General features: G+C 42.8%; 1 protein-coding gene across 6 annotated transcripts in view; it reads right to left on the minus strand.

Moving 5' to 3' along the window:
* Positions 1–27249, minus strand: part of ARHGEF18 (Rho/Rac guanine nucleotide exchange factor 18) — a 52047-nt gene that overhangs the window by 14428 nt on the left and 10370 nt on the right. For 4 of the 6 annotated variants that reach the window (XM_040590821.1, XM_040590819.1, XM_040590817.1 and 1 more), the window contains exons 5-20: positions 26341–26455; positions 25330–25387; positions 25071–25115; positions 24711–24791; positions 24213–24318; positions 23506–23680; positions 11629–11696; positions 10015–10078; positions 6792–6936; positions 5872–5984; positions 5574–5714; positions 4840–5090; positions 3979–4104; positions 2644–2761; positions 1966–2214; positions 1043–1119 (exon numbers count right to left, since the gene is read on the minus strand). In XM_040590821.1, the coding sequence (XP_040446755.1) occupies positions 1043–1119; positions 1966–2214; positions 2644–2761; positions 3979–4104; positions 4840–5090; positions 5574–5714; positions 5872–5984; positions 6792–6936; positions 10015–10078; positions 11629–11696; positions 23506–23680; positions 24213–24318; positions 24711–24791; positions 25071–25115; positions 25330–25387; positions 26341–26455 (1932 nt within the window). The remainder of the gene's footprint in view (positions 1–1042; positions 1120–1965; positions 2215–2643; positions 2762–3978; positions 4105–4839; positions 5091–5573; positions 5715–5871; positions 5985–6791; positions 6937–10014; positions 10079–11628; positions 11697–23505; positions 23681–24212; positions 24319–24710; positions 24792–25070; positions 25116–25329; positions 25388–26340; positions 26456–27249) is intronic. The other 2 variants (XM_040590818.1, XM_040590820.1) reach the window with 2 other exon arrangements.

A 27249-nucleotide genomic window follows, 5' to 3' on the forward strand; every position in this document is an offset into this window, starting at 1 on the left:
AGATGCTGGACATTAACAGTATGTTCTTCCCCTCTGTGAACTTGCTCTTCTGCTCATAGCTCAGATTTTTGTTTATTTGGAAAACAGGGCAGAATTAGTCTATTAGAGGCAATGTCATAAAATTAACTGTTGTTCAAAGATTTACCTAATGCTATTCAAAAGGAAACAACTTGCAGCCATCCTGATTTATGAAAGCATCACTATTCTGTGCATTAGAAGAAGGGTAATTTGAAAAGCAGTTGCTTTTACAGCCCTGAGGTCACCAAAATAGCTTTTGCCATTAGAATTCAGCTTTAATGTTAATGTCTTGAAAAAAATATGTCCAAGAAAACAATTACATAAAATAGTTTCTCTGTTACTGGTTCTATTACAGCCGTAACTGAACTACATCAGGACAAAATGTACACAATTAGCTACTCTGAGGATACCTGTGGAAATGCCCTAGAAAAGCGAGCAAGTCCTCTGAGTGTTCTAGAGTGCTGCAGTAATTACATTTGCATTTGGTACTTATTACATTTACTTCAGGAAAGTTCTCTGCCCCCAGTAAATCTTAGGCTATGTAACCATGGTTACCATGCCCCTAGCTGAAATGGAAAATTATTTCCCTGCACATTAGCAAACAGAAGCAGACCTTATTGGCAAGTCCCTTTCCATGCACAGTTCTAGTATGTTCATGACTTGTATAAAATAGCAGCCTAACAAAGTTCAGCGAAAGGGAAAGTCACAGCACCAGAAAAGGAGAAGCAGTGAACCTCAGAACATGTGCAGGGCATCAAAAAACTGCAGACATGGCAGCTAGAACCAGCTGATGCAAGGGAACACTATTTTGCACTAAGAAATAGTGGGAGGGATTCAACGTGTACCAGAATTACTTCAGAAAAAGTGATTCTATTATAATAGTTGTCTGGTTTGTTAACTTAATTTTCCTTCTGAACGTACCACAACAAGTATCTGACATCTCTTAACTGTATTTCTTCTGTAATTATTATCACTTTCATAAATACTCTAAGTGAATGTATTAAACAAGGAGAACGATACTTACCACTGATGCAAATGTATATTTTTGGTCCTTTTCTTGTAAGAGCAACAGTACATCAGTTAACAGGACTGCCAGAATATCTACAGTAACAACAGAGAAAAAACAAAAGCCAGGGAGGGAGAAGCAGGTCAGGTTTTAAAGCAGAAAGACTGCTCCAGACTCAAAAAATCTCGACTTAAATTTCCTGTGAGTCAGGGAATAGCACGTCAACATTTGCAATATTGGGTCTACTACTGCCTTCCACTTGCGCTGTCCACAGACAGATTGTAGTGCAGAACCAGCACAATACAAATGGAGTGGAATTAAAGCTTGAGAACACCTACATAGGCATCCTATGCATTGACTCAAACACTCGTGAGGCTACACGTCTCCCTCAACAGCAGATTTTTCTGGAACTGCAGCCATTCACAGTACTACCTACTCTTGGCTGCATTTTGTGTGCCATTGAAGCTTCTCCTTGAATACTTGAGCAATGAAGCTGTTAAAACATTCACTGGCAGACACTGTTTTGATTTTCTGGCAAAACAGACATTATGCAGAATGAAGGTGTCATGGGGTCGACACAACACAATTTTTTCAAAGTGTGAACCAGAGCTCGCACAAGATAATGCCTTTCCACAGGAGACTAAGTTGGTATGACTCAAAGCTTTGTCATCTATCTAAAGACCTCCCTCTTGAATTGGAAAGCAGATCAGGCAGATAATCAGCAAACAGCATAAGGAACTTATCATGCACCATTATAGAGATGCTTATTGGACAAGCCAAGAATAGAACAAGTGCTATTTCCTCCAATATCCTATTAAACAGGCAGGTTATTCTCGTCTTATTTTATACTCAATTGATCAGTAATAAAGTTACTTAAAAAAGCCAATAAATAAAAAGTTGTTTCCCCACTGTACTTTTTCTCTTACTGGTCCTTTCTTTACCTTTGAGTCGTCCTGATGCAGCTTTCCAGTACAGCATCCCATCCAGCAGAAGCCGCCTCTGTCCCATGTCATCCTTGCGGAAGAAAAGTCCATTTTTGCATTTTCCAGATGATTTTAGCTCCATTTTATGCATAATTTCTTTAAGGCGCTGCCCCTTCTCGCACTCATTTACCATGGCATCTACATGAGTGATTGTGTCCTTAATTAAACTAAGGGCCTGAATCAGCTCTTCATAATCTCTAGTTCCAGCTAAGAGAAAAGAGTAGCAGTCAGTCACATTTTCAACTCTGGAATGCAAGATACAAACCACCCAAACATATTTTAACATGAAGGATCCGTAATGAATATCTAACAGTATTTCTTAAGAGCTGAAGTTCTAAAATAAAATAAAATAAAACACCCTAAAGCTCTAAATCTCTAATGAACTGACAGGCTTAACCTACTATGGTTTTGTGGTTGCAGACTTGAAACTGAATGCTGCTTTTGACCCTTTGATGAGGTGAGACTGATCTGGATCTGCATCTAGAACAGCATCTTCAGCTAACAAAGAAGTGAGAAAGCCAGGTGTAAGGCAGTAACAGCCTGTCCCTCCTTGTCTGAGGAACGAACACTCAAAATATGGGAGAAAAAGAACTGGCAGGCAACTGTGAGGCTTCTGGGAAAAGTTAAACAACCTACCTTCTGTATTCTGAATAATACGTTCCACCAAGACTGGATATTTGGTGATGCGCTGTGTAACTAGAAGGATACACTCCTGAACACCAAGTCTCCTCACAATGGAGCAGTTGCCGATTTTCTAGAAAACAAGACAGACTCATCACATCCATTGTATACATTGCTCTAACTCTCTCACCTCTCCATTCACACATCTTGTGTCTCAAAACATTTTTGTACATTTAGGCATAGCACCACAAAATTAGCTGCACTCTTTTACTAAAGCAAAACTCCTGATAACATTAAAATTTGCTTTTATCACTGGAAAATATTTTAGGTATTATTATGGTTGAACTAAACCTGGAGCCAAGCAGAGCAAGTTCCAAATCTAACGGCCTATTTCCTAACTGATTGCCTTTCATAATGTGACTAGTCCCTACATATACAGAGAAGTACTATATTTCTAAAACCTGACCTAACAGCCAAATTAGGTCAATAATGAATAAGCTAAGTGTTTATTTTACCACAGCAGGCTGATCTACATAGATACATTTCTGTTTAGAAAGGGAAGACTGTAAAGCATCAGAATCCCACTAGTCTGACTGCTAGTAGAGCACAAACCTGGCAGCAGAATGCAGTACCAAGATCTTTCTTTACAAATACTGGAGCTATATATTTTAAAACTCTGGCCACTTAGTTACTTGAAAGTAAAGTGTTCTCACTTTTAAAGACAACTAGTTAAGAGAAGCTGTAAGTATAGAACTATGTTGGAAAGTTCACACAGTATCACTTACTGATGACTGGAAAATGAGAATACTTAGGACTGTGCCATGCCATCTGAGATTCAGGTTACAGGCTTCACTTAGGCTGTGTCTTTCCAGTCCTTCCTATTAATTGCACATTACAGTGTGCAGCAGACAAACAAACCACCCTGGAGCCAATCCTCTGGTTTTGGAAAGACGACGTAGTGGGTAAAACTTGGCTGAAGAGTACCTGCTTTTTCTATAGTAGTTCATCAACAGCATTTATCATTGATTTTATTTATTATCAAGCCAATTTACAAAGACGGCCACACAGCAGGGCTGTCAGTGATAGAGCCATGAATAGAAAAAATACTGTTCCCCAGTCCTCTGTGCTCTTAAGAGCCTGCCTCAAATGTAACACCTGCTAATCGTGGCTTTGTGTCCAAACAGTTCAAAAGTCATAAAATATAAGAAGCTAACAACTCATCAAATAATGACAACATGACTCTAACCCTGCTCATTCAAATTTAAGGAATCTTTTAAGTAAAAAATAAAACCTGAATTAGTCAAGTATATTATGGACAGTCAGAACGGTAGACTTCTGGTTGTTGTTTACCTTTATTAAGTTTTGGAACTTCTTATTGCTTTGGAGCAGGTCTTTATAGTGACTAACAGCTTCATTGTGTCCACAACAGAACACACCGTATTTTTCTTTCATTCTCTCCCCATTTTCACCTGAAAACTAATTGGAAACATAAGAATGAAAGACATGAACAACTATGAGCAAAGCTACCTCCACTGCAAGACCCAGGTTTAACATGGTTTTATGGTAACTGATTTCTGAGACATTTCTTCGATATTTCAATTTCTTCTGTACCAGAAACGAGAGATTTATGCAGTGTGACATCTGAGAGCTTGGAATACCACAAGATCACCAAACATTAAATGATGGTTGTCATTATGAGAGTTTTTAAAAGGATTTCTGGGCCTCTGCATTTAAAAAGACTGAGGGACTGTAAAAGGTGAAAGGTCAAAAATTGTCATGATATATGAAAGAAACTGTTGCATCCACTCCATACCAGAATGGGTGCTAAAGCTGTAATGACTTCAAAGGATCTTTACGGCATTTTTAAAAGGTCAGAACCAAGAAGCTCGGCATTAAATGCAGGAAAGCCATGGACACCAGGCATTGACATGGCTCCAGGAATGCATTACTTTACTTTTGAAACAGACCAAAGACAGAACCAAGCCATCTGCAGACATATCCCACAGCATGCATACACACATGCCTAAAGAACACTTAATGAACATCTCACATTATCTGTGACCATGTGTTCCTGGGAGTTGTGCTCACACATTACACTGCGAAGATCATCTTAAACCCAGTACTAAATCAACGTTTACATAACTTTAACCTTACAGTTAGCTTTTTAGAAATTAAATAGTGTCAACAACATTAGTAGAATTTAATTCATACCTGTTTTACCAAGAGGTCTCCAATGTTCTGGATTATATAATTTTGGTCACTGCCTTCTTCCAAGGATTCCCTTCGTCGCTCCTTTAATTGGAGCAGAAATTGCCCATGCATCTCCAACAGCTCATCCACACAGGGGAAGAGCTTGTTGATAACTGCATTTGGGAACTGCAGTTCCTCTCTCATGGCTTTGGAGTATACCTTCAGCATTATTTTCAGTGTCCTAACATGGTGCATTTCAGTCTGCATTAGTTCTGGGCAAGGGGAAATAATAATAATAATAAAAAAATAATCAGAAGTCATTTATATGCTGCGCAGTGACTAGTGAGATGTAGAAGAGCAGACTCCAAAAGCCACCATCTTTTGCACCACCTTCTTCTTCACCACAATCTGCATCGCTGATGTGAAGCTCCTAAATTTGCCCTGTTAATCTCCCAGCCAAACAGGGATGGACCCTACTCATTTAATGACATCTCCCAGCTGCAGTTGAGCTATTCCCTAATTGTATAGCTGGGCTTTGCTGCTGACACAGGCATACTGAAAACTATGGGTTGCTTTAAATCATTAACAAGACGACTTATGCACACTAACACAGGTAAACAGACTTGAAAATCTTCACTCATTTTTAGTTTCCAAGCACAAGTCAAAATGGGAGCCAGTAAAAATGATTTCTGCTTTGTTTCAAAACACTGGCACTATGAAATAGAAAAAGTTATAAGAATAACAAATACTCTTACCATAAATGACATCTTGCCTTTTTATAACATCTTTCTTTTGCCTTTTTGCATAAGACTGTTCCACTGCAACACTCCAGGACTCTGCCTCAAACTCATGAGCATCTGTTTCTATTTCACTTCGGAGGGATACAGAATATGCATCTAGACCAAAAGCACATTCAATTTCAATTATTGTTGTTTCCCACCGTATCCCTCATTATCATCATTAACAACAACAAGGGTAAAGACATTTCAATGCTGCTTTAAGACTGTGTCAGAAATTGAATAAAAATCCTGAAAAGCACAGAAAATTCCATACCTTCCAGAAAAACGGAGTCTGCTGTTGAAGGTGCAAGCGAGACAACGTCATCTGAAGTCTGCTTAAATTTTATAAACACTGAATCCCCTTCATCCATGTCTCCTGAAATTAGTCTAAATGGCCAAAGAAATTAGACCAAGGGACCAAAACAGAACGTTATTTTTAAGCTGCTTGACAAAAAAAAAAATAAAAATCCAACTACTTTAACAAGCATTTTTCCTAAATTACAGTGAAATTAACTTTAAATATATAAAAACTACTGTTGCACTCAAATTTTAAACAGTCAAATCAATTTAGCAACTCCACCACCGAAATATTACAGTTTTAATTAGAGCAGCATGAGCAAGTATGCAACTTCTAGTATGACATTTTAAAAAGACATCACCTGGTGACAAGCCATAGCCAGTTCAGAGTACAAAGGGCACTTTCACTACGAAGGAAGCATAACTGTGGCACATAAAAAGTAAACTACTACTTAAAACAGCAGACAGCTTTGAATCAGTCTACTATTTTAATCATAGTATCCTGCAATTTAAAACACTGCTGTCTCCTACACTGGTCAGAACTAGCACAACCTAGAATAACTGAACTTAGAAGACATTTCTGAATTTCCACAAGTCTAAAGACAAATATACCCACAAAAGCCATAATGTAGACAGAGGTACTCAAATACTGCCCTATTTGATAGGATATCTTTTGTTTCATAGTACAGAGGGACTACAGACAAGGTGATTTAAGCAACAGAAAAAAGCTTACTGTTCAGGGAAATTAATTTCAGCATTAAAAGCTCAATAAATCTTTTCTGAGCTTGAAAACCAACGTGAGTTCTTGCTTTAGTTCTGTAACTGTTTTTTGTTTCACATTGCCGGGGGCGGGGGACAGGAAAAGCTAGTGAAATAGAAGAGAAGCAGTTTACTTACCCAAATTTATTAATGGCTCCAGCAGTATTCAATGAAGACTGAGAATTTCCTCTTTGGGTGATAGTCATACCGAGATTCCGCGACAGTACTGGGGTGCCATCCGGTCCCAGGAGAAGACTTCGGGGCTGCTCTTTCAAAGAAGTGGCTAGAGAGGCAAAAATTGAATTGGTACTCAGAAAATGAGGTGTACACTGCAGATCGCCTGCTCTCAAACCTCTCTCTGAATGTGGACGGAGAACAGACAGGATCTTGGATGTCAAAAGCTCGTTGTCCAAAAAAACATTCTCATTCCATTTTCTTGAAAAGGAACCACAAAAAGACAGCTCAGGATGAGCTGGAATTGTATTGCTTCTGCCGCTGCTTTTTGAATTTGTATTCCCCATGCTCACTACTGGCTGCCCTCAGACTTGGCACAGTAAAGTGGCCCCAGAGATGCACTGTTTTTATACTACCTGTGATCCTTCTAGAAATGTAAAGCTGCCACTTAACTTACTGTATTGGCTAAATCAGCAGGTCTGAAGTGCAGGAAATTGGTCCCTACTGTGCCCATTTAGTGTGGAAATTGCAAAGTATCTTCTCCTTTAGTAAAACACCAGAACCTACACACAATTATTCACACCCTACCGTATAAGGGCACAGAACATTTCATGGCAAACAAGAAAAATCTGAGATCACATAAAACCCACAAGTTCTTTGCAATGCTTATTGCTACACAGTGATTTATATCTGCATGCACACACACTGAACATAATAGATACCAGAGCTAAATTTAATTTTAATACTGCAGCTTTTTAATGCTTTTTAAATCTAGACAGACTGTGAACTGGAAAGATATTTAAAACTTTAATCACTATTACACAATACATGGAAGCCTGTAATAGAGTTATAAAAAATGGATATAAAAAAATAATTATTTAGCACTAATGTCTGTAATAAATGATAAGGAACAGGAGACAAAATACATCCTTTTAAAAAGGAAACTTCAGAGAAGTCAAAGATGAAGAATCAGCCAGACAATCTTTAAAACTTATCACTAACAAGGTCTGCAGCTACCCTTTTTTCAAAGTGCTTTTAAGGACACGGGAGTGGAAGAGATCTCATGGATCCCTGGACCCAGGGCTCTGCCATTGCAAGCAAGCTTTGCCTTAACACCCAGATGCAACTCTTCCTTTTGTACTGGGTCTGAGAGGCTGCTTCAGGACCAGGCTGTTGCAGCAGCTCAGATAGTCCTCAGTTCCCAGCCAAGGTGACGCATCACCAATTTACAACTATTCCTGTAAAAACACTGGTGTCTACCCATCCCCAGAAGTTCCCCCTTTCTTAGTCTGCACTCCTTGGCATACCTCCGCTAACAATTCTCTCTCACTCTACTTCTGCCTTGCTCAATAAAACACAGCTAAATCAAGATATTCATGTTTCTTATGAAACAGGTTTTTCCACATTTCTTGATATCCCATACTCTACATCTGCTTGTCTCTCATTTCATCTTCCTTGAAACAGTTGACTAGAATTGTATTAGAGCTGCAGGGGAGGTTTCATCAATGACATATAATAGAAATTGTATCACCACATCTTTTCTTGCTGGAAATACCTTTCCCAAAACCTGTTTGGGTTTGAAATCTGGCTACGCACACGCACATTCTCAGTCTACAACAAACTAGGTAAACTGAGTCCTCTTCCACTATCTCCAAGTGATGAGACCCAAGCCCACTGTCCTGAAAGAGGAGACTAATCAGATATTAGCAAGATTTGTAAAGGCAGGTTTCCTAAACAAAGGCTTGGCGATAAATGTTCTCCCGTTTCCATTTGGGAAAGTATTGAAATCACTAGCCATCAGGTTCTCCTTCTGTGCTCCAAAAGCCAAGAACAAAGTTCTGTTTCACAATGGTAGGCCAAATCTAAAAATCTCCAGAGGCAATACATGGGGAGAGGGATGGGACACATACATACAAACACCACATGTTAAAAATGTGTTTCTCTTTTAAATTGATACAATACCTCTGGCTTTTTTTTTTTTGCTGTGCACTGCAGTCTGTAGTGGGTGGGTAAAGACATACAATGCTCACGCTATTAGCTGTTCCTTTAATTTCCAGCTTCTGCTTTTGACTACGGAAAATAAATACTGGCTGCCTAGCAGAGTCTGCACCAACAAAAAGCCATTTTCTGAGTTCAATTAGCACTGTCTGCACACTGCTGAGAGACCATATTGATCATTGTTAACCTATCACACCAGACCAGACTGTATACCACAGAGATGTTTCAACGACAAGCCCTACAGCCAACTTTTCCTATTTTCATTATTCCTTACTGTTTCCTATTTCAGTCTCTGCAATTTCTACTAAATGCAGAAAACCATTCATGGTAACACAAACAGCCACTTATCTTCTCATAACAATTACTCCCTTTGTGCTACCTCTTGGTAAGAATCATTTCATAAGAAAGTACACCTTTGCAATGGAAGTCAAATACCTAACAAAAACACATGAAAGACACATAGTAATACTCAGACATTCACATCAACTTTCTTACATCCATCAAAGCAACCAAACAGACCAAATGCAAGGCAGAAAATAATTCTGCTCTAGTTACGGTCAGTCACCGGAGAGCCAAAAAGCCTGTTCTATTAATGCAGACCTTGTAACATCTACAAATTAAAACACCATTTAAATTATACACCTGTGACCATGATGGTCATTTCCAGTAGCAAAAAGCTATTTCAAAGCCTATGCTGTAATAAAGCTGTTCATTTTTGGGTTTTTCTTTCCTCCCAGATCCCTTTTCCCACTTTGTTTCAACAAAGATTTATGTTCAGACCATTAGTGCCAGCTTGTCTTAGAGATTTCTAGCAACCACTAGCTGCAGGCAAGTTTTAAATAGACAATTATGAAAATCTGATGTAAAACAAAGTTCACAGTTCTAGTCTTTTCAGAGGCCAGAGAATAGACAATCAATGAAAAACTAGCTTATTGATCCCTTTTCACCATGATATTTTGAGGTTACACAGCAAGAAGGTATAAAGAAAAATAAAAAGATAAAAACACACAGGAGATTGCTAGGAGCCTCTAAGCCATTCCCAATAGAAAAAAAAATGAAGCCTTCTTATTAAAAGAGACCTTTTCTATACTTCAATAACACACTGTGTATAGCCTTTAAAACATATTAAAGAAAAAAACACAATTGAACAGATAAGCCTTGAGCACAGAAATCATTCTTTAGTACAAACCTGGGGAAATACACTGGGGCGAACTCTGTGGAGATCCAGAAGGTCTGTGCTGAAAATCTTTCTGCTATAGGAAAAAATACAATATTCTTACACATACAGACCAAACTTCCAGTCCAAAATGAATCATATTTTTCCTACCATATAGTACTAACTGTAAGTGAAGCTGTATACCGAAAGTATAAAAGATTTGACACAGTAACAGTTTTTGATTTTTTTCACATTCCAGAAGAATGGCATATAGACATTAACACTTTGTATAAAAATGCCATCAAGTATAAATCAGACTGATATAGAACCAAAACTGAAGTCACAGCTGAATTACATCTATGATAATAAATAATTTATTAAATGAAAGCAAACCCTTTACGAAGACAGTCTTCACCTACACTTTGTTTACAGCAATACTAACTAAACCCAGCCAATTTCAACAAAAAATTGAGATTGCTTCTTTAAAATGGCATCTTCGGTAATCTGTACAACTTTCTCATTCTTGCAACACCAGGAAGTTACAATTCATTGAACTAGAATTTATCAAAGATGCAAAGAAATTACATAAGTAAAACAGTCTGTGACAAATGGCTTTTGGGGAGTCTTGCTTCACTTTGAGGATCTACTTTCTGACTTCATTCCTCATACAATTTTGTGCTACTCTCTTCAGGAGTGGTTTGTCAGGGCTGATTCAACCACGAAAATTTGGGACATGGTAAAGAGCGGAAACAAAAGCATCACAGCAAGTGAATTTTTTGGTTTAAAAGGAAAATGCACAATGTCTTAAGAAGTTTAAAGCTATACATCAAAACCCCCACAAGAATATTTCTGCCCTCAAAAGTGTTACATTCTAAATCACCAATGGCTGAAAGCACTTCCTCTAACCTCTAATTGCCCAGGTTTGAGCTGTTCTGCTCTCTCTTCTCTCCCTCACAGTACTCCCTAATCTGCTATCAGTCTCTGAAATCATCAACACTTGCAGGTTAAAACAAAGTAAAACTCCCTCAAGTGTAATTAGTTATCAGGAGGAGGAAATGATTTTCAAAACCAATACCAGAACAAAGAAACCGACAGATAGACAGCTATCTGAAACCAGCCTGTGACCTTACATGCAGTCACAGGCACCACAGTGACACAGATAAAAATGAACAGCTTAGCAAGACAAAGTTCATCACAGTTCAAAAATGAAATCACTTATTCTGCATTGCCTAGCTTATAAATAATATGTAACTGTTATAACCAAATTCCCCTCCACCCCTCACACTCTTCCATTAGCTTTGAGATGGCACAACCTATTAAAGTATAGCAGCATAAAATTCAGAGGTACCATGTAATTCAATTATGTTCCCCCCAAAAATGATGGGTTTGAGCATTCCTAAAAGGATTAGTCACAGTTCTGACAGACTCAAGCAATGGTAAGTAATTTTCAGTACAGCAATAAAATGTTTCACTATTTTCCCTACGTACGTTGTCATAAATTACTATAATGACAAGTTAATAACTATTCAATGTCTTGAAGATGTAGGGCAAGATTCTGTCCTGATGTAAACTAAAATATTTGCACTAAATTAAGCTTACTATGGCAAGCACTGTTTTTATAGAAGAAGAGCACATTTTAGAACCTACCTTGGGTCTGATGCTGCTGCATTCAGCCAGTAAAGTCTTGCAGTTCTTATGGACATTCACCGCACAATCTGAAACAGGCACAACAAAAAGGGGCTTTAACTTAAATTATTCTTGCCATTCTCATCTAGGGAAGAGTGACACACAAAAGATCTTAATTTTGGAAGAGATGCAGAGTAAGCTCAGGTGTTTCAGCAAGCATCCTTGTTGTGCACGTTCTGTTCTTGACTTTACAGCAAATACTCAAGTTCTTTCAAAAAGACTCAGAATCACTGGTAGTGCAATTCACACATGCAAGCACAAAGAGACACTATCGAATGCACTAACAGTATTCTGCCTAACCTCCGCTCAACCAGAGCAGTTTTCCTCAGATTTGCAAAGGTTATTTCCACATCTTTCAGTTCAAAATTGATACCATTCAGGAAGGTTTACTTGGCTCCACAGGAATAGCTGCCTTTCTGCATAATTAGTAGGAACTAAAGTAACTACAGTCAAAATGCACCACAGAATCATCAGAGTATTACCACCATCAGAGCACTGCCGCTTTCCGAGCTTCACAAAGGAACTGTTTCCAGATAAAGGAACTAAAGCAGCTCTTTTTCACCCAAGGCATAACACCATGAACAGTATAGTAAAATCCATTTTTTCCCTTATAATAATGACTGCTTGAGAAAACAGGATGACAACTGGCAACATTAAATATTTTCTGCAGTCTTTCTGTCTGTCCATCTGTAAAATAAGATCTTTCTCCAAAGCAGAAGCTGGACACCAGCAACCTAGACTGTAAAGGAAACCAGGATTTGTTTCTTCCCATGTATTTCAGGCATGCATGTTAGAAAAGAAATAGAACAAAACTGGGAAGATGAACACCGTATCTGCTAGAGAAAAGCCTGTTTATGTTTAAAGCACAGAGGAAAAATTATTTACAGTTTCTTCCTCCAAACAGAACTATCACCCACGCCTGGCGCCAAGACTGGTGATCTGTTTTAAGGCTCCTGGCTGATGTAGAGCAATACTCACTTATAAATGTTTTCCATAATTACAGTAAAACTCTGAGAACAGGAGCAGCAAAATGCTTACTTGGCCTTAAATACAAATAAATTAATAAAGGTATAAAAACAGGACTGAAAAAAAAACTGAGTGCAGAGGCCCAAAAGACACTCAGATGTCACGCAGCTTCCTCAAGTGAGGGAAATAAAAGCAAAATACTGCACTTTGAGTGCCAGCCACACAAAAAATTTCACAAAACCAATCACCTTCTATAACTGCTCTCTTATTTGTGATATTTCTTCCACTACCACACCCCACGCAACAAAACAAAAGGCACTATATGTAATTTCAAATGTACATGCTTCTGCGAGCATATGATAAAAATGTATCAAAATTATTCACTTGCTAAAACTATGCAGAGAATAACCAATATATTAGCTATTTCAGAATTGACAAGGCCTCTACCTATCACCAGAAAATGAAGAGCTTGTTAAAAGACATGCCACAACAACAAACAACTAGCTGACAATGGAAACCTCTTTCTTCCTGAGACAAAGGAGCAAACTGTAGGGCAAAACCCATCACATAAAAGGAAATAGAAAAAAAGTCTCTGTGACATCAAGCTGGGTTGGATTCGAGTCTAGCTTACAGACGGGTCCCCTTCAGGGCAGGACCATGATGGAGGGAAGTGTTCATACAGCCACTGCCCTCCCATGCGGCCCCGCAACATCACCTCTTGTCTTGAAATCACTTCGTTCCCCTAGAATTGTGTAACATAATTATCTATAAACACTTTATCAGACTTCAACTAGACATTCATATTCTCTGACATTAACCTATCTTTAGCAATTACATTAGATAATTCCTTTCCTATTAATGGTTAGCAGGACCAATTCTACTTCAAAAACTTTGGTACCTTAAGGTAACTGTAATAGGGATATCAACTTAATGTATTTCAATTTTAGTATAATGCACTTGCTCTGTTAAAGATAGCAGCTTGTTTCACTCTCGGTAGGTATTTTTCACTTAATCAGCTGATGTATCTAATAGTGCTGTGTATTAGTTTTCTATGCTGTTGAAAAATTTTTTACACAACAGGAGAGAACATGCTGGAAAACAGGAAAATGCTACAGAAAAGCCTCAGAAAACTGCAGCTGAATCTGAGGCCTCAGTTCTCTAACAGACTATCTGAAATGCAATTAGCTTAATGATTTCCAGGTGGCATTATTTTTTGTCCACATAAGAGACGAGAATTTTGAAAACTGACAAGAAGAATCAGACTGTTTTATAAGCATACTTCATTTTATAAAATATGCTCCAGCTTTCCTTATTCAACACACTTGCAGACAGTGCTGAACCAAGTACACTCCAATTAGGCACGAGAACAAGCATTCAAACACTAGTGAACATGATTTCCTTTCGCTGTAAGACCTTTTTGCATTCTTTATTCTTCTGGACAGCCTCTCTGAACAGGGTATTAGAGAACTTCAGGGGTCAAGAAAACAGTGAAGAATGAGGGCCAGAGGACAGCAAAGAAGTGACAGGAACCTGCACACATTAAGAGCAGAGATACATGTGGAGGGTTGTTATAGGTGTATAGAAATAATAAATATCTAACCTTAGAGAACACAGATGGACATCCAAAGAAAAGGAGCATTGGTAACCTCAAAACTGACAAAAATTTTTTTCTATGCATCATCAGTAACTGGTAGCATTTGGTATTACTCAGATCAAGAATTTGGGAAGGTACAAAAATGAAATGGACAGTTATGTCAGCAAGCTTGTCTCAAACTGGAGAGGCACAGAAAGTATTCCTGAGAAAGACAAAGCTAAAAACTCAGAGGCCTGCCATCCAGGCTCTTCCTTTCCTCTTCCCTGTCCTCTCCTCCCCCAAGCACTCACTGGAACTGCAAAAAGATTAATTTAGTGAGGAAAGAAAACAATCCTCCAAAGGATTTCATTTCAACACAGACTATGCAGAAGGGCCATAGCTCTGGCTAGGGCTGAGAGCACCAGTTAAACTGCCTACACGCCCAGAAGGTCCAAGGATTTGGGCTACCCTGACTGGATGAGGACAGGACCACCACTACTAGAGCTAAAGGCACAACAGCAATCAATGCCACACATAGCACGGAAACTAAGCAAACCCACCATAGTTGCCTCTGGGCTTAAATCAGTAGGCTTGGAGTCAAAAGTGAGAATTTGGGGAGCATCATATTATCCCACATCTGCTTACTACAGGGACTGTCACTGCCTCTGAAACATTCTGCATGGGCTAGTGCCAGCGATGACCTAATAGGCTAACTGAAACAGGGGCCTCATCCAAAGACATTTTTAAGACCAAGAGACTCACAAACATCATAGAAGATCCTGTTCATGACTGAGGGTAGTGAAATTAATCTCTGGTATAATAAAAAGCCTTCCCTTATTAATGAGATGCTTTCCCAAAGGCTCACAGAAACCAATTTACAACTTAAGAGTATTTTATTGGACAACACATTACAATGCCCAAAAGCATAACACTGATTCACAGTGTGCAAGAGGGCAGTGAACCTAGCTGAAAAAGGGCAGGCAAATACATTTTCTCCCCCAGCTGGAATATCTTCCACTGGATCAGACACTGGCAATGTCCTATAAATGTCTTGCAGAATTGGATTCCAGGACAAATCTATGACTCATCAGATATTATGAGTATTATGACCCTGACCTTTAGTCTGGAATGGCACTGCCCAATAAAATAAATCTTAAAAGGCCATTTGCAAACAACTACAAACAACAGACAGATATGCTATGATTATTCTAAAACTGAACTACTAACCCCCAGCCCACCTCCCACTTATGGTTTTTTTTCCATTTTTTAAATGACAGATTAAAACCCCCCTTTAAAACAGCTAAGTTCAGGCAGGGACACCTTTTAACAGTGATTCTATTGATACAAGAAGTTCAAGCACTATTTTAAAGCTAAGGATATATTTACCACCTATTAAATCCAATCAGCAGAAGAGCACCATGGTCAAAATAGTTTTTTTGTGAAATCGATATTTTTTCTGTTTTCAAATGTCTGATACTTCAGGGATCAAAGAGAATTTCTTCCCTCTTTCCTCACCCTTGCACCCTACAAGGTAATTCCTCTTTTTTGAACTGACAAAGGAAACAACTTGCCTATCAATGATTAGTACAGAATATAAAATTTGAATTTATACATAGAGATAGACAACACAACAGCTGAGAAACATTTCAAACCACAGCATTCCAGAAGAAGCAGAGTGATTTTGTGACAAATCTCCTCAGGAAAGAGGAGGAGTTTCAGCAGAACATGAAGAAGTTTCTGTATTCGGTAAATCCAGGTCAGGTACCTTCAGGAACTCAGAGCAAATTTAACTTTGTCCTAGTGGCTTTGGTGACTGCTGTTTACTTGTTTTGCTAACTTGCCTAATTACACAGAGGCAGAAAACAGAAAACTGAAAGGGTATAGGGTGATAACTTCACACTGAAATAGGGACAGACCATGCAAGAGAGCAACAGCACTAAATTATCAAGTTTCAGCTTTCCTGTTAAAGCACTCCTCTTTGTCACCAAAACCAGCTCGTAATTACTTTCTGACTGTATCTGCTTTTATTTGCAAAATATCAGATGGATGGGGAGCTGGGGCTGTGTCATTCCCAACACTGCAAGTTCTGGTGGCCTTGGGATTCTCTTTAAGCACAGAAACACAAATCAAACAAATGAACAACTGATGTTTCTGGTTTTTAAATAATGCAAAGTAAAATTAGCATGTTATCCTAAAAGAAATATGAGTACCACTTCAAATCTCTTGTGCTGCACCCTTCCCCCATTCTACAGGAACACTACAGAACTGAAACAGCAACGATGACAATCATAAAAGGTATTTAAAATATTTCATAGGTAAACATTAGGTGGAACTACAACACACAATGTCTGGTGGCTCCTGTTTGAGAGCCATGTGTTTCATGGGTTGGTTTCTTCTACCGTATCAAAGAGAAACTATTACCTTATAACTCTATGCATTTTTTTTATGCCAAATAAAAAAGCCACCTACAAAACTCTCAAGAGGGGAGTGAGAAGGAATGGAGAAGCAGCCATTTCTTCCCTCGGTTATACACAGAAGGCACAGATACTGCAGTAACAAAACCACAGCACAAAATCTTCAAACAGTATTCAGGAGTTTTGCTTATTTATTAGAGCAGCAAAACCAAATACAGTACCAGAAGCATTCTGAAAGCTGTTTGTTTGGATCACTCTCTGCTTCCCTCCACCTCCTCCAAAACCTGTCACCGCTCCTCGCTTCTACCAGGGTTTACCTTTCCAGCACACACAACCCAAGCCTACAAGGTGGTATTATCTCCTGCTCCTCTCCCTGATATGCCAGGGCTGTGGAATAATTAAAATGGGCCAGTAATCAAAATTGTGGGAAAGTTTTCACTGGTTTTTTGTTCCTTAATACATTTAAAGTCTTTTTATGTACATTCCAGACTCCTCTCACTGCTGCAGTACTACCTGTGCAAGCAACTGAGATGATGAGGTGCTGGATTTTGTTATCACAAGCACAAGGATGCTCAGACTCCAGCGGTGGCATAAAGCGAACCAGGTCCACATCAGGCAACATCAACTTGCCTGCCTAAAGTGCATCGCAGTATTTCAGCTCTTCCTTTAGCACCTAAAAGAGGTTTCTAAGACAAAGCCTGGATCTTCTCAAGCTATGTCCTGTCCCCCAGATTAAGCCCTGATCCGCTACACCGGGACGGCTGTAAACCCTGCGGGGATCGTCACGAAGGGGACGACACACCGGCTGCCCGGGCTGAGCTCCGCAGCCCCTCCGCGCTGCCCGAGGCCGCCGTTGTGTAACTGCCCGCTGCGGCACGTTGCTAGGTGGCCGCGGCCGGCGGGCAGGCTCCCCCCGCGGCTGCCCGTTGAATCCCCCGCAGCGCGGCCACTGCGGAGCCCCGGGAGCGGCGCTGCCCCGCTGCAGGGACCGGGAGCGGGGTGGGCGCCGGGCCGCGGCCTTGGGAAGGGGGCCTCCCCGTGCCGGGAGGGCTCGCTACGGCCGGGAGGGGATAGCTCCGCGGGGAGCCGGGGGCCGAGGCTCGGGGCACCGGCGGGCGCGCTGACACCCTGGTCTCTTACCGGACTCCCCCGGGAGCCGCCGGTTGCACTGTCGGTCCCGGGAGCCGCCGCCACAGCAACAGGAAACGCCCCGATGTCCCGGAAGCAAAAGGAAGACGAGGGTGCGCGCCTGCGCGCCGCGGCCCGGCCGAGGGAGGGTCCCGGTCCCCTCGGGGAGGGCAGCGACCACCGGCGCCAGCCCGGGCTTCCCCCTCAGGGAGGGCACCGACCACCAACGATAGCCCGGGCTTTCCCCTCAGGGAGGGCACCGACCACCGCCAGCCCGGGCTTCCCCCTCAGCCCGCGCCCGGGATGGGGGAGATGGCTGTAATAAGAGCCGCAAGGCCTCTCCCCTGCCCCGGCCATGGCGGTGAGTGTCCCGCACCACGGGGCATTGCGGGGGACCTGCCTTCCATCAGCGTCTGCCTCTGGCGGGAACAAAGACTAAACAGGCCCTTAATGGATGGGATGTAGCATCCCGAGTGACAGCTTTAACACAGTATTTCATGTGTTTGCGCAGCGCCTGGGACTTACTCTAAATACACAATTTGTTATTAAAAGCCTGGTGGGATTTGTCATTCAAAACATGCTGAAATGTTTACAGCCACTGCTGCCAAGGGGAGGTTGGGGTCCCCAGCGGGTTGGCAGGACACTGGCTTCCTTATCAACCCTGTGGCTGCAAGTGCCTGCCTGGGCCTTCGCCAACGACCGCTGCACAGACAAACACCGAAAGAAAAGGAGAATTATCTTCACTATCAGCAGATTTGTACACTGACTTGTATAACTAAATCACTTGCTGGAAAAATTACCGTTTCCCTGACTCCAATAAGGTTTGACCTAGTACTAGCACTGGGCTGCTGAAGTACTCCGCAAGGAGGAAAAATGAGAAAAGCTCATGACCTAACCTTACCTCCTGATCTGTGAGTTGCTCTGAGGATTTACGATACTGAACTGATATCCATCACAAGTTTGCTATATCCAAGTTGCCTGTCAAGCTTGAAAATGCAACGTACACAATTATAAAACAAACTTCCCTCTCAAACTCCACCCTACAGCTTTCCCACACTGTTTTGAAAGAACCCACCACTGTCTGGGCTGGAAATGTGCTGAAATCATACACCACCATGGGACCAATATAATTTCTGGTTTCCATACTGCAACCTGTTTGATTTTATTTTTCTGTGCATCTTGTACTTGCAAGCTTTTCAGAAATGTTCCCTTTTGTGCTGCTTCTGTACAGGACTAAGCACAACAAGGTCCAAGTTGTTTACTGGGGCCTCTCAGCACTACTGAGAAATAATCATTAAAGAAAGTGGTTCGGGGGTAAACAGCTGGCTGTCACTTGGTGAATGATTCATCCTTAGACACTTCAAACTTTGTGCTTTGCTGTAATATAAAAGTAAAGCACCGCAGATTGCCCAACTACAGCTGTCATGGAGAGAACGTGCTGTGCTTGTGTGCCTGGCCTCAGGGCATCTCCACAAAATCAGTGCAAAATCTGGCACAGCAACCAGCTGAAAGACTGTAGCTTAGAGCTAAGGTTTGGATTGCAAAGAAGAAAATAGCACTAACTTTCTAATCCTGTGTAATTCTGCAATAACAGAAGATTTTTCACCGAATGAATTGCAGGGAGATTACTGTCATACAGCCTTATGCATTTGTCAGGCCAAGTGTACAAGATCCTGAGGTCTTATCAGGGAATGCAAAGAGCAGCACCTTGGACATGTTCCAGATGAAGGCAGTACTGCCCAGATATGAAATGGAAGTGAAAAGCAGAAAAGGAGAAATGCTAAGAATAGTATATTCTTCAGCTTCCTTTTCGAAAATCTCTAGAGTTCAGTAGAGCCAGCTCTGTGTCAGCAGACTCATAGCTCAGTGTTTCCTCTGAAACCAGTGCTGCAGACCACTTTCACATTTACTTTAGATCCTGCTTCATTGGCTCTTAACCGCATTAACCCACAGCCTATCGCAGTTGCTTTGGTTTCGCCTGTTTTATTTGGACTCCTGTTGATAATAATTTATTTCAAGTGGGACTCCCAGTCCATTTATCACTGTCATCATGTTACAGCAGCCACACCTCCTTTCCCCCCCCAAAATAAAAGCTTTTTGGCAGCTGTGTCTCCCTCCAGAAATGTGAAGTTCCAGGTTGCCTGCTGCTTTTCAGATTTCTCAGGACTCTGTGTGGGCTATGATTTTCTATGCTGAAATTTCTGCTCAAACAATTCCTTCTTACTACAAGCCAAAACCGCCCTTCCCAATTAGCTTATTGGTGCTGCACTGGGAATCCTAAAAGCAAAAGCATGCAGGCACAAGTGCCAAGTGAGAGGTGAATTTCACACCGAATTTCACGTCAAAACCAAAAGCCACTCTGGCCTCCCTTACAGATAAAGAAGCATGGGTGGAGGATGTTTGCCTGACAAACGCCAGGAACCTATATCCTCCATTTTCGCACAGAACTGTTGTGAGAAAGAAAATGGTTCTCCAGATCTCTTTCGCAACGTGCCTTAAATAAGTCCTGGAGACTAGTCGTTACAGCAATTTCTTATAAATCGACCTGTATACTGAAGCAGCCAGCAAGGGTCAGCCTAGGATGAGTAGACAGTCTGATGTCCAGCCCAGCCTGTATTATTCAGGAAGATTCATTAAACCGAGCACTTTCTCTTAAAGAAGAGGAATTTGTCTGAACCCTACCAAACACTTCGGTTGCAGCTACAGGTTTCTTGAAGGGAATGGTCCATCTGACACCCCTAGGGGGGCTCCACCTTTCCCATAAAGTAATAGAGATGTAACTTTCAACTAAAGAAGATGCAGAAGACCCACTTCTACTGGGTGAGCACCTCAGTGCTCAAGCACAAGTCGCTAGGAGTGAAGCAATCCTCCTGCCATCTGTGTTCCATGGCATATCCTTGGCTCACCTCCATGGCACAGCCTGCTTGGAGAGTTCTCTTCCTGTCAGGGCTTTCCTGGGACTCATCTAACTCCTGTTGCATAAACTCTGAAAGCATGTTTATAAGAGAGGATTAATTTAGGCACAGAACCTTCTCTACTCTTGACAGCAAAGGCTGAAAAGGAGCTTTCTCCATTTCCAGGTGAACAATAAACCTAGAGGCTCACAGCTCAAAGTTTACGTAACAGCGAAGTTTGGGTGGCCACTGTTGTAGAGATTCCAGTGACTGCAAGAATTCCTCTTTGTTTTTCATCCCTGCCAGGCTCCTAACATTACATCTGTGAGACTCCAAAACTGGAGCTGCAGAATGTTTCCTGCACTTATACTCTCAACACATACCACAGCCTCCTTCCCTGGCAGATTTTGTAGTGTGTGGCGTGAGGACAGATGGGAGGAATCGAGTGGGAGAGGGAAAAAAGTGACCACCAAACAAGGGCCACCTGGGCTGCCTACCTTCTTCACAGTTCACGTGCATGTTTCTAGCAGAACAATGGTTCCTTGTTCTGAATTAAAAGCAGAATTCCTCCGGCTGTTACTTTAATAAGAAGAGCTCTTGCTCCTCTATTTCACCACAGCTATGGAAGCCACCAGACTTTTTGTGTCTACTGGACAGTGAAAGGACCTCAGGCAGGCTTCCTAATCATTTTCCCATCCTTCCTCCTCCTGGCTTCAGCTCATCCCTTTCTTTAACTACCATCTTTTCTTTCTGTGAGCCTTTTTGCCTTCTACCACGTGGTGGTGCTGCAGTTAAAAATACCGTTAGAGAGAACATAAACCGCAGCACCTGACCGCGAGATGGACCGAGAGCTGGCCGAGGGCCAAAGCGTGTAGATGGTGAAATGTGAGTTCATTATGAGAAAACAAGATCAGCAGCCAAATACCTTCAGATCTTGGCAACAACCGCAGCTCAGACTGAGCCCTGACAGAGCAGTTTGCTCTTCTGAAAAGTCGGCCTGCCGCTCTGGCTACACAGTGGCCCCGAAGTTTGCTTTTCAGGAGCCCTATCAGTGGCTAGTCAGGAGACCATGCGTTGCTCCTAGCTGCAATAACAGGAACTAGTGATATCAACTATCAGCTCTGCTACCCAGAAGCAGCTTGCAAAGGGTTTCAGCCCAGCAAAATCCAAATATAGTCACTCTCAGGCTAACAGCTGTCACACAACAAGTCTCAATCCAGATCTGATCACAGACAGGCCATTAATTTTAATGAACATCTCAGAACCCTGCCCAGTTGTTCAGCCTCAGTTCAAGCACTGCAAAGGGAACATGCAAAAACCAGCTCTGCTGCCCTGCCACCCATGTTAGCCTGGGCAGCGTACCCTTGAGCAGCCCAGAAAGCCAAAGGAGATGTTACAGAGTCTCAAACACAAACCAGCTCCTCGGCCACCTTGGAGGTTTTTCTCCTGAGTGGTTAGCAAGACTCAAGAACACAGATTCCTCACGGAAGGGCTAAGAAACATGGTAGAAATTACTATAACTCATGTCCAGTCCCTGTGCATTTATGATGGATGACAATAGGCCGAGCTATATTCCCATTTCGATAGCTAGCACCAACTCCTTGCGCTCCAGATCACAGATCTCCATAGTGGCTGTCCAGAGAAGAATCACTCACATTGGCAATGACCTCAGAGTTCCCAAGACCACGCAGAGCATGGCTGCAAGCTCTTAGTGTACTGGGGATCAAGGACTGTCTGGGTCTTCTCAGGTTCAGATATTTTTTGTAAAGCAGTGTGCAGAACTGCAAACTGAGCCTCTTCTAGGAGGTTCCACAGACAGGAGTGACAAGGCATAATTCTGCTCCTCCTTTAATGTTTGGGTTCTCTCTAAACACCCACAAAGCACTTGCTCTTATTCAGCTCCCTGCTTCCTACTTTTTTTGCTGTGACACCTGAAAAACGTTCACTAATAGCCAGGCCTGTGGTCCTTTTCAGTTTCCCTCCAGCTGCCCTGAAGGGAAAATATACTTCTCACAGTGCGTGTCCAAGGGCAGCCAGTTCTTTTATGCCCCAGGAAGGTTTTACTGACCTTAAGAGCCTTTGAGAGACCCTTACTGGAGAGCGAGCATTGCTTGAGGGTACAGGGTAGAGAAAGAGAGCAATTGTCTCATTTCCAGAGGATTTTCTCTGCCCACAGACAATCCCTTGGGAATTAAAATGTTCTTCAGTGCCCTGTGTACCTGCTCCAAATAGGAGGGACGGGGTTTGTCCATCAGCCAAAGCCATGCAGCAATGCCACAGTGAATGCAGTGCCAGGACAGAGTCCCATGCATGCTGGCAAAGGAGCAGCCGCCATTCCTGTGCACTACTTATATCTGAAAAGCAACAAGCTCACCCATGCAGGTCCTAGGAGGGTCTATTTGACTTTTATGTTAGATAATAAAGTTTTGGATACTCCAGAAATTCCCGTGCCCATGCACAGGGTAAATGCTGAGCAGCTCTGAAAAACACCCTAAAAGATTCAGCTTCGCTCAGGCAGCAGGCATATTTGCATGGAGAAAGCAGAACTTTGGGTGAAAAAAAAAAAAAATTAAAGGAAAATTTGGCCTAGAACCCTCCTTGGGGGAAAGGGGCAGGAAATGGTCAAATGGCCAAAGAAAATGAGGATAAACTATTGCCAGGCAAGATTTAGAGATCATTTTGGACTATTTGGAGAAACAAGCAAGCCAGGCCAAGCAGGGTGATGGGGTACAGTGAAGCCAGGCAGAGAAGTGAAGCAACCCGTGAGGCTGCTTTAAGCAGGGGAATGGCCAGCCTGGGCTGGAGGGGAGGCTGGGGAGTGGGTTTTAGCCAGGCAAAGCCAGACAGTGCCAGCAATACTCACTCAGGCACTGCAGACCACTTTTATTCACAAGAGGTTTGGCACACAGTGAGCAGCTGGTGCAGCTGGAGAAAACCCCTGGCACAAGCTGGTGCCTATTGATCTCTTTCCACCTCTCTTTTGGCTCCTTTATCTCTTTCTCCTTCTCTCTCTCTTTTGGCTGCTCTTTGTTCTTACCCTGGAAGGAGAGAAAAACAGAGTTCCATTACAGGCTTCGCACTGCTCACACATTGTTTTCCCCACCAGTAAAAACGAGCATGCAGGAAGCTGGTGCACAGCAAGTACAGTGGGCACCTTTCTGCCCAGACCTTTGGGATGGTAGTGCTTTTCCCAAATGCCTTCCTAAAGGCCCTTTAGTCTAGGTCCATGTGCGACGAAGGGCAAGACCCAGCACTGCAGCACATGTCTGTGCCTCTGCAGGCTCTCCTCCTCTGGTGATCCAGGCAGTCACCCAGCCAAAGCACTCCTCTCTTGGTCTGCACAGCTTGTGCTAAGACAGCAAGAAAGCAGCCAGAACATGCCCTGGAGCAAGGTGGGCTGAAAGTCAGGGATCATTCTGTCCAGCGCATTCTGTGAGGGGTCACAGCGCATCTGCGGACCAATATAGCGGCCTCAGCCATCCAAGGGCAATCCAAGTAACTGGTCCCTGGGGTTAGATCCCCTTGAAGAATTCAACAGTTCCTTACACAAATTCGGCACCTCTCCCTCACCTTATCCTTCTGCCAGGATCCGGTGACTCGGCTCCGCAGGGAACTCAGACGTCGCATCACCTTCGTGCCTCTCTCTGCTTTATCGCTTTTCCCATTGTCCTCATTTCTGAAACAAGACCAAAACCATCTTAACTAAGGGGAATTTGACTGCCCAGGCACAGTTCATGAAGATCACTGATGAAGCTCATCTGAAGCGTTACTTTAGGACCCCATCTCTGAGCTTTCCATCTCCTGGCGGATCTGGTTCAGCACCAGTCATGTAATTTATTAATGGGACACTTGCAAATAGGAGCTGAAATTTCCAATTGTGCAAGTTCTGGCTGTCTCTGTCTTTTTGCAGTGCCATGCACAATGAGGCCCAGAGCCTGGCTGAACCGCTGCACATACCAGTGTCTTGCACGCGGTATTAGCAGGGCAGTAGAGTTTAGATGGAGGGGGGCTTGAAATCAGTTTGTACTGGGAGCACAAAGTGCGTGGATTACTATCTGTCTCACTTACTCATTAGACAGGAACTCAAACCAGGTGAGGTTCTGTGGAGAAGAATCACTGCCTTCTTGCACACAAGCTCTCTGCTTTGCCCTGTGCAGGGAAAAGACGTCAGATGCACAGCAAAGAACACAAGAGCAGGAACTTTGGGTCAGCAGAAAGGCTCATCTTTGGAGACAGGGCAGGAACATCTTTAGAGTTACAGAAGAGGCACATGAAATGCTACATCTCCTTGCAATTCTGCCTTAGTTTCACTGGAAGAATACAGTGACTCTGGTACCCTGGGGATTTGCCCCACAGTGTCATTTGCCAGGTGAGTCCTAGGCAGACCTATGGCCTCCCCACCCTCATCCCTCTCCCAAATACTCTTACCCATGATAATGTTTCAGCTCCTGAAGTACTTGCTGGACAATTAGCCTACCAGGAATGGAACAAAAGAAAAGTGAGGGATTAAAAAATGTCCTTGCAAAGACATTCTGCACCCCACAAAGCATCAGGTGCTGGTTTACAACCAACTTCTCAGCTATGCCCCAGCAGGAGGTGGGATCTCCTTTGCTATTCAATCTCCACTAGCTCAGATATACTCAAGAATCTCTGCCAGCTCAAAACAGCCAGGATTGACAATACCTACACGTGGTCTGGGGACACGTGGTCCTTCTCCAGCATCTCCAGAGCAGGGGGTTCAACACCTGGAACACAAAACACTCTCAGCAGGGATCCTGATTTGCTTTTGCAGAGCACCATGTTGCAAGCTATGCATTTGGATCCTGTTAATCTTGCTGGGCTCTCACTCTGCCTTTAATGGGCAGGGAGAAGTGCTGGGAGCAGTTAGGGAGGGAAAGGCTACACTGCAGTTCTGTGGGGGAGTTGGAGGCTACATCACTTTTCTGTGTTACCCCTCCCTTCTGCAGCCTGTATTACATTAAGTTCTGAAGATCCTGCTTGCAGCTAAAGGGTGGAAGTTGATACCACCCCAGAGACCCTCCCCATGACAGCCAGCTTTACTTCCACTTCCCAGGCTGTACTCTTAACAAGTCTCTACATTTTGCTCTGGGGCAGTCCTCACAGATGGGAGGTATTAATGGATTCCAGCAGCACAGTGAAGGCCAAAATGAATTTTACAGGAGCTAGGGTGCCTTTGTTTTTCTAAGGCTCTTTGGCTTTCAGTGCAGGAACCAGAATCTGACAGCCTTGTCCCAAAGCCTGCTCCCTGCCAGCCGGGCACTGTGGGTTAGTTAAGGGCAGCGCTGTCAGAAGGGGCCTGCAAACAGACCATGTTTGCTCCATTCTTTGGGGGTACAGGAGAAAGGGCACACTTAAATCCAGGCAGATGAAGCAGTGCTTTTTGTTCCTAGGAAATCATCTTTGCCTTGTGCGAGTAGGGAGTGACCAGTGCACCAGCCACAGAGAGGTTATATGGCAACGTGTCACTGGGGATGGGCATGTCTAAGATTAGACTGCACTGTTAGCCAGGATCAGACTCAAAGTCAGCTTGACTTTTTATTTCAGGAGCTCCTGGAACCGTGTAGAAGGGAAGGGCAGAATATGTCTGGGCTTGCAGAGGCTACATCTCCAGCTTTTTATCTTCTTAATTACAGACACCTTGAACTCATTTAATGCCATATATATAGTCTATACCAACCTTCCATGGCTGGAAGAGAAGTGTCAAAACTGCAGTGTATCTGAGGGGGGGCAACCGTCTCGCATGCTGATGGGACAGACTTTGACCTCAGTCTCTTCCCGTTGCTGCCACATTCCTGGAGCAGTAAAAAGTCATGGATATCTTTGGTCCTTTGTGCACCAAGGGAGCCCCCATCGAGGCACAGTATGGCTGGCAAGGTGTAAATGCAAGGAATCTCAGCTTAAGTGCCAGCGATCACCCCTGCCTTCCCACAGCCTCCTACCCTGCATGCCTGCCTTGGGAGCCCGAGGGCCAATTCCCTTGCTGTGTGGTTTGATACCTGTGCTATGTCGGAGCACAAGATGAGATCAAGACCCAAAATGTCACTGGAAACAGACTGACTCCTCAGCCCTTCTCTCTTTTGTTTTGTCAGGGTTCTGATGACAGCAAGCCATAAGGCCCAGCTGTTTGTTGGTTTCAGGTGTGGGCTCCAGGGAGGCTGGAGCAAGTGACACTTGTAGCTGAAACCTTCTTAGGCACTTCTCACTTTTATAGAACATGTAGCACTGTGATGCGATTGTCCTTTTAATACTAATTGAATCTAAAGATACTCCCCAGAGGAAAGCAGTTTGAAAGGGGGGTGATACTGCTGTCTTCAACTACCCGACAGAGGATTATAGAGAGGGTGGAGCCAGACTCCTCTTAGAGGTGCACAGTGACAGGACAAGAGGCAACAGGCACAATTTGCAGCATGGGAAACTCCAGCTAGATTTATGGGAAAGAGGGCTGTGCATCAGCCATCTCCCAGGGCCTTTATCCTGCAAGATGGGGCAGTTTGTCCCAGAGCAGAGAAAGCCCATCCTTGCTGACATTCCTGCAGACCTCCTGGCATACCTGGTTCAATGCTGGCTTCAAGGGAGTCCAGCCTGC

Source organism: Falco naumanni, chromosome 4 (assembly GCF_017639655.2).
Source record: "Falco naumanni isolate bFalNau1 chromosome 4, bFalNau1.pat, whole genome shotgun sequence".
NCBI lineage: Eukaryota > Metazoa > Chordata > Aves > Falconiformes > Falconidae > Falco > Falco naumanni.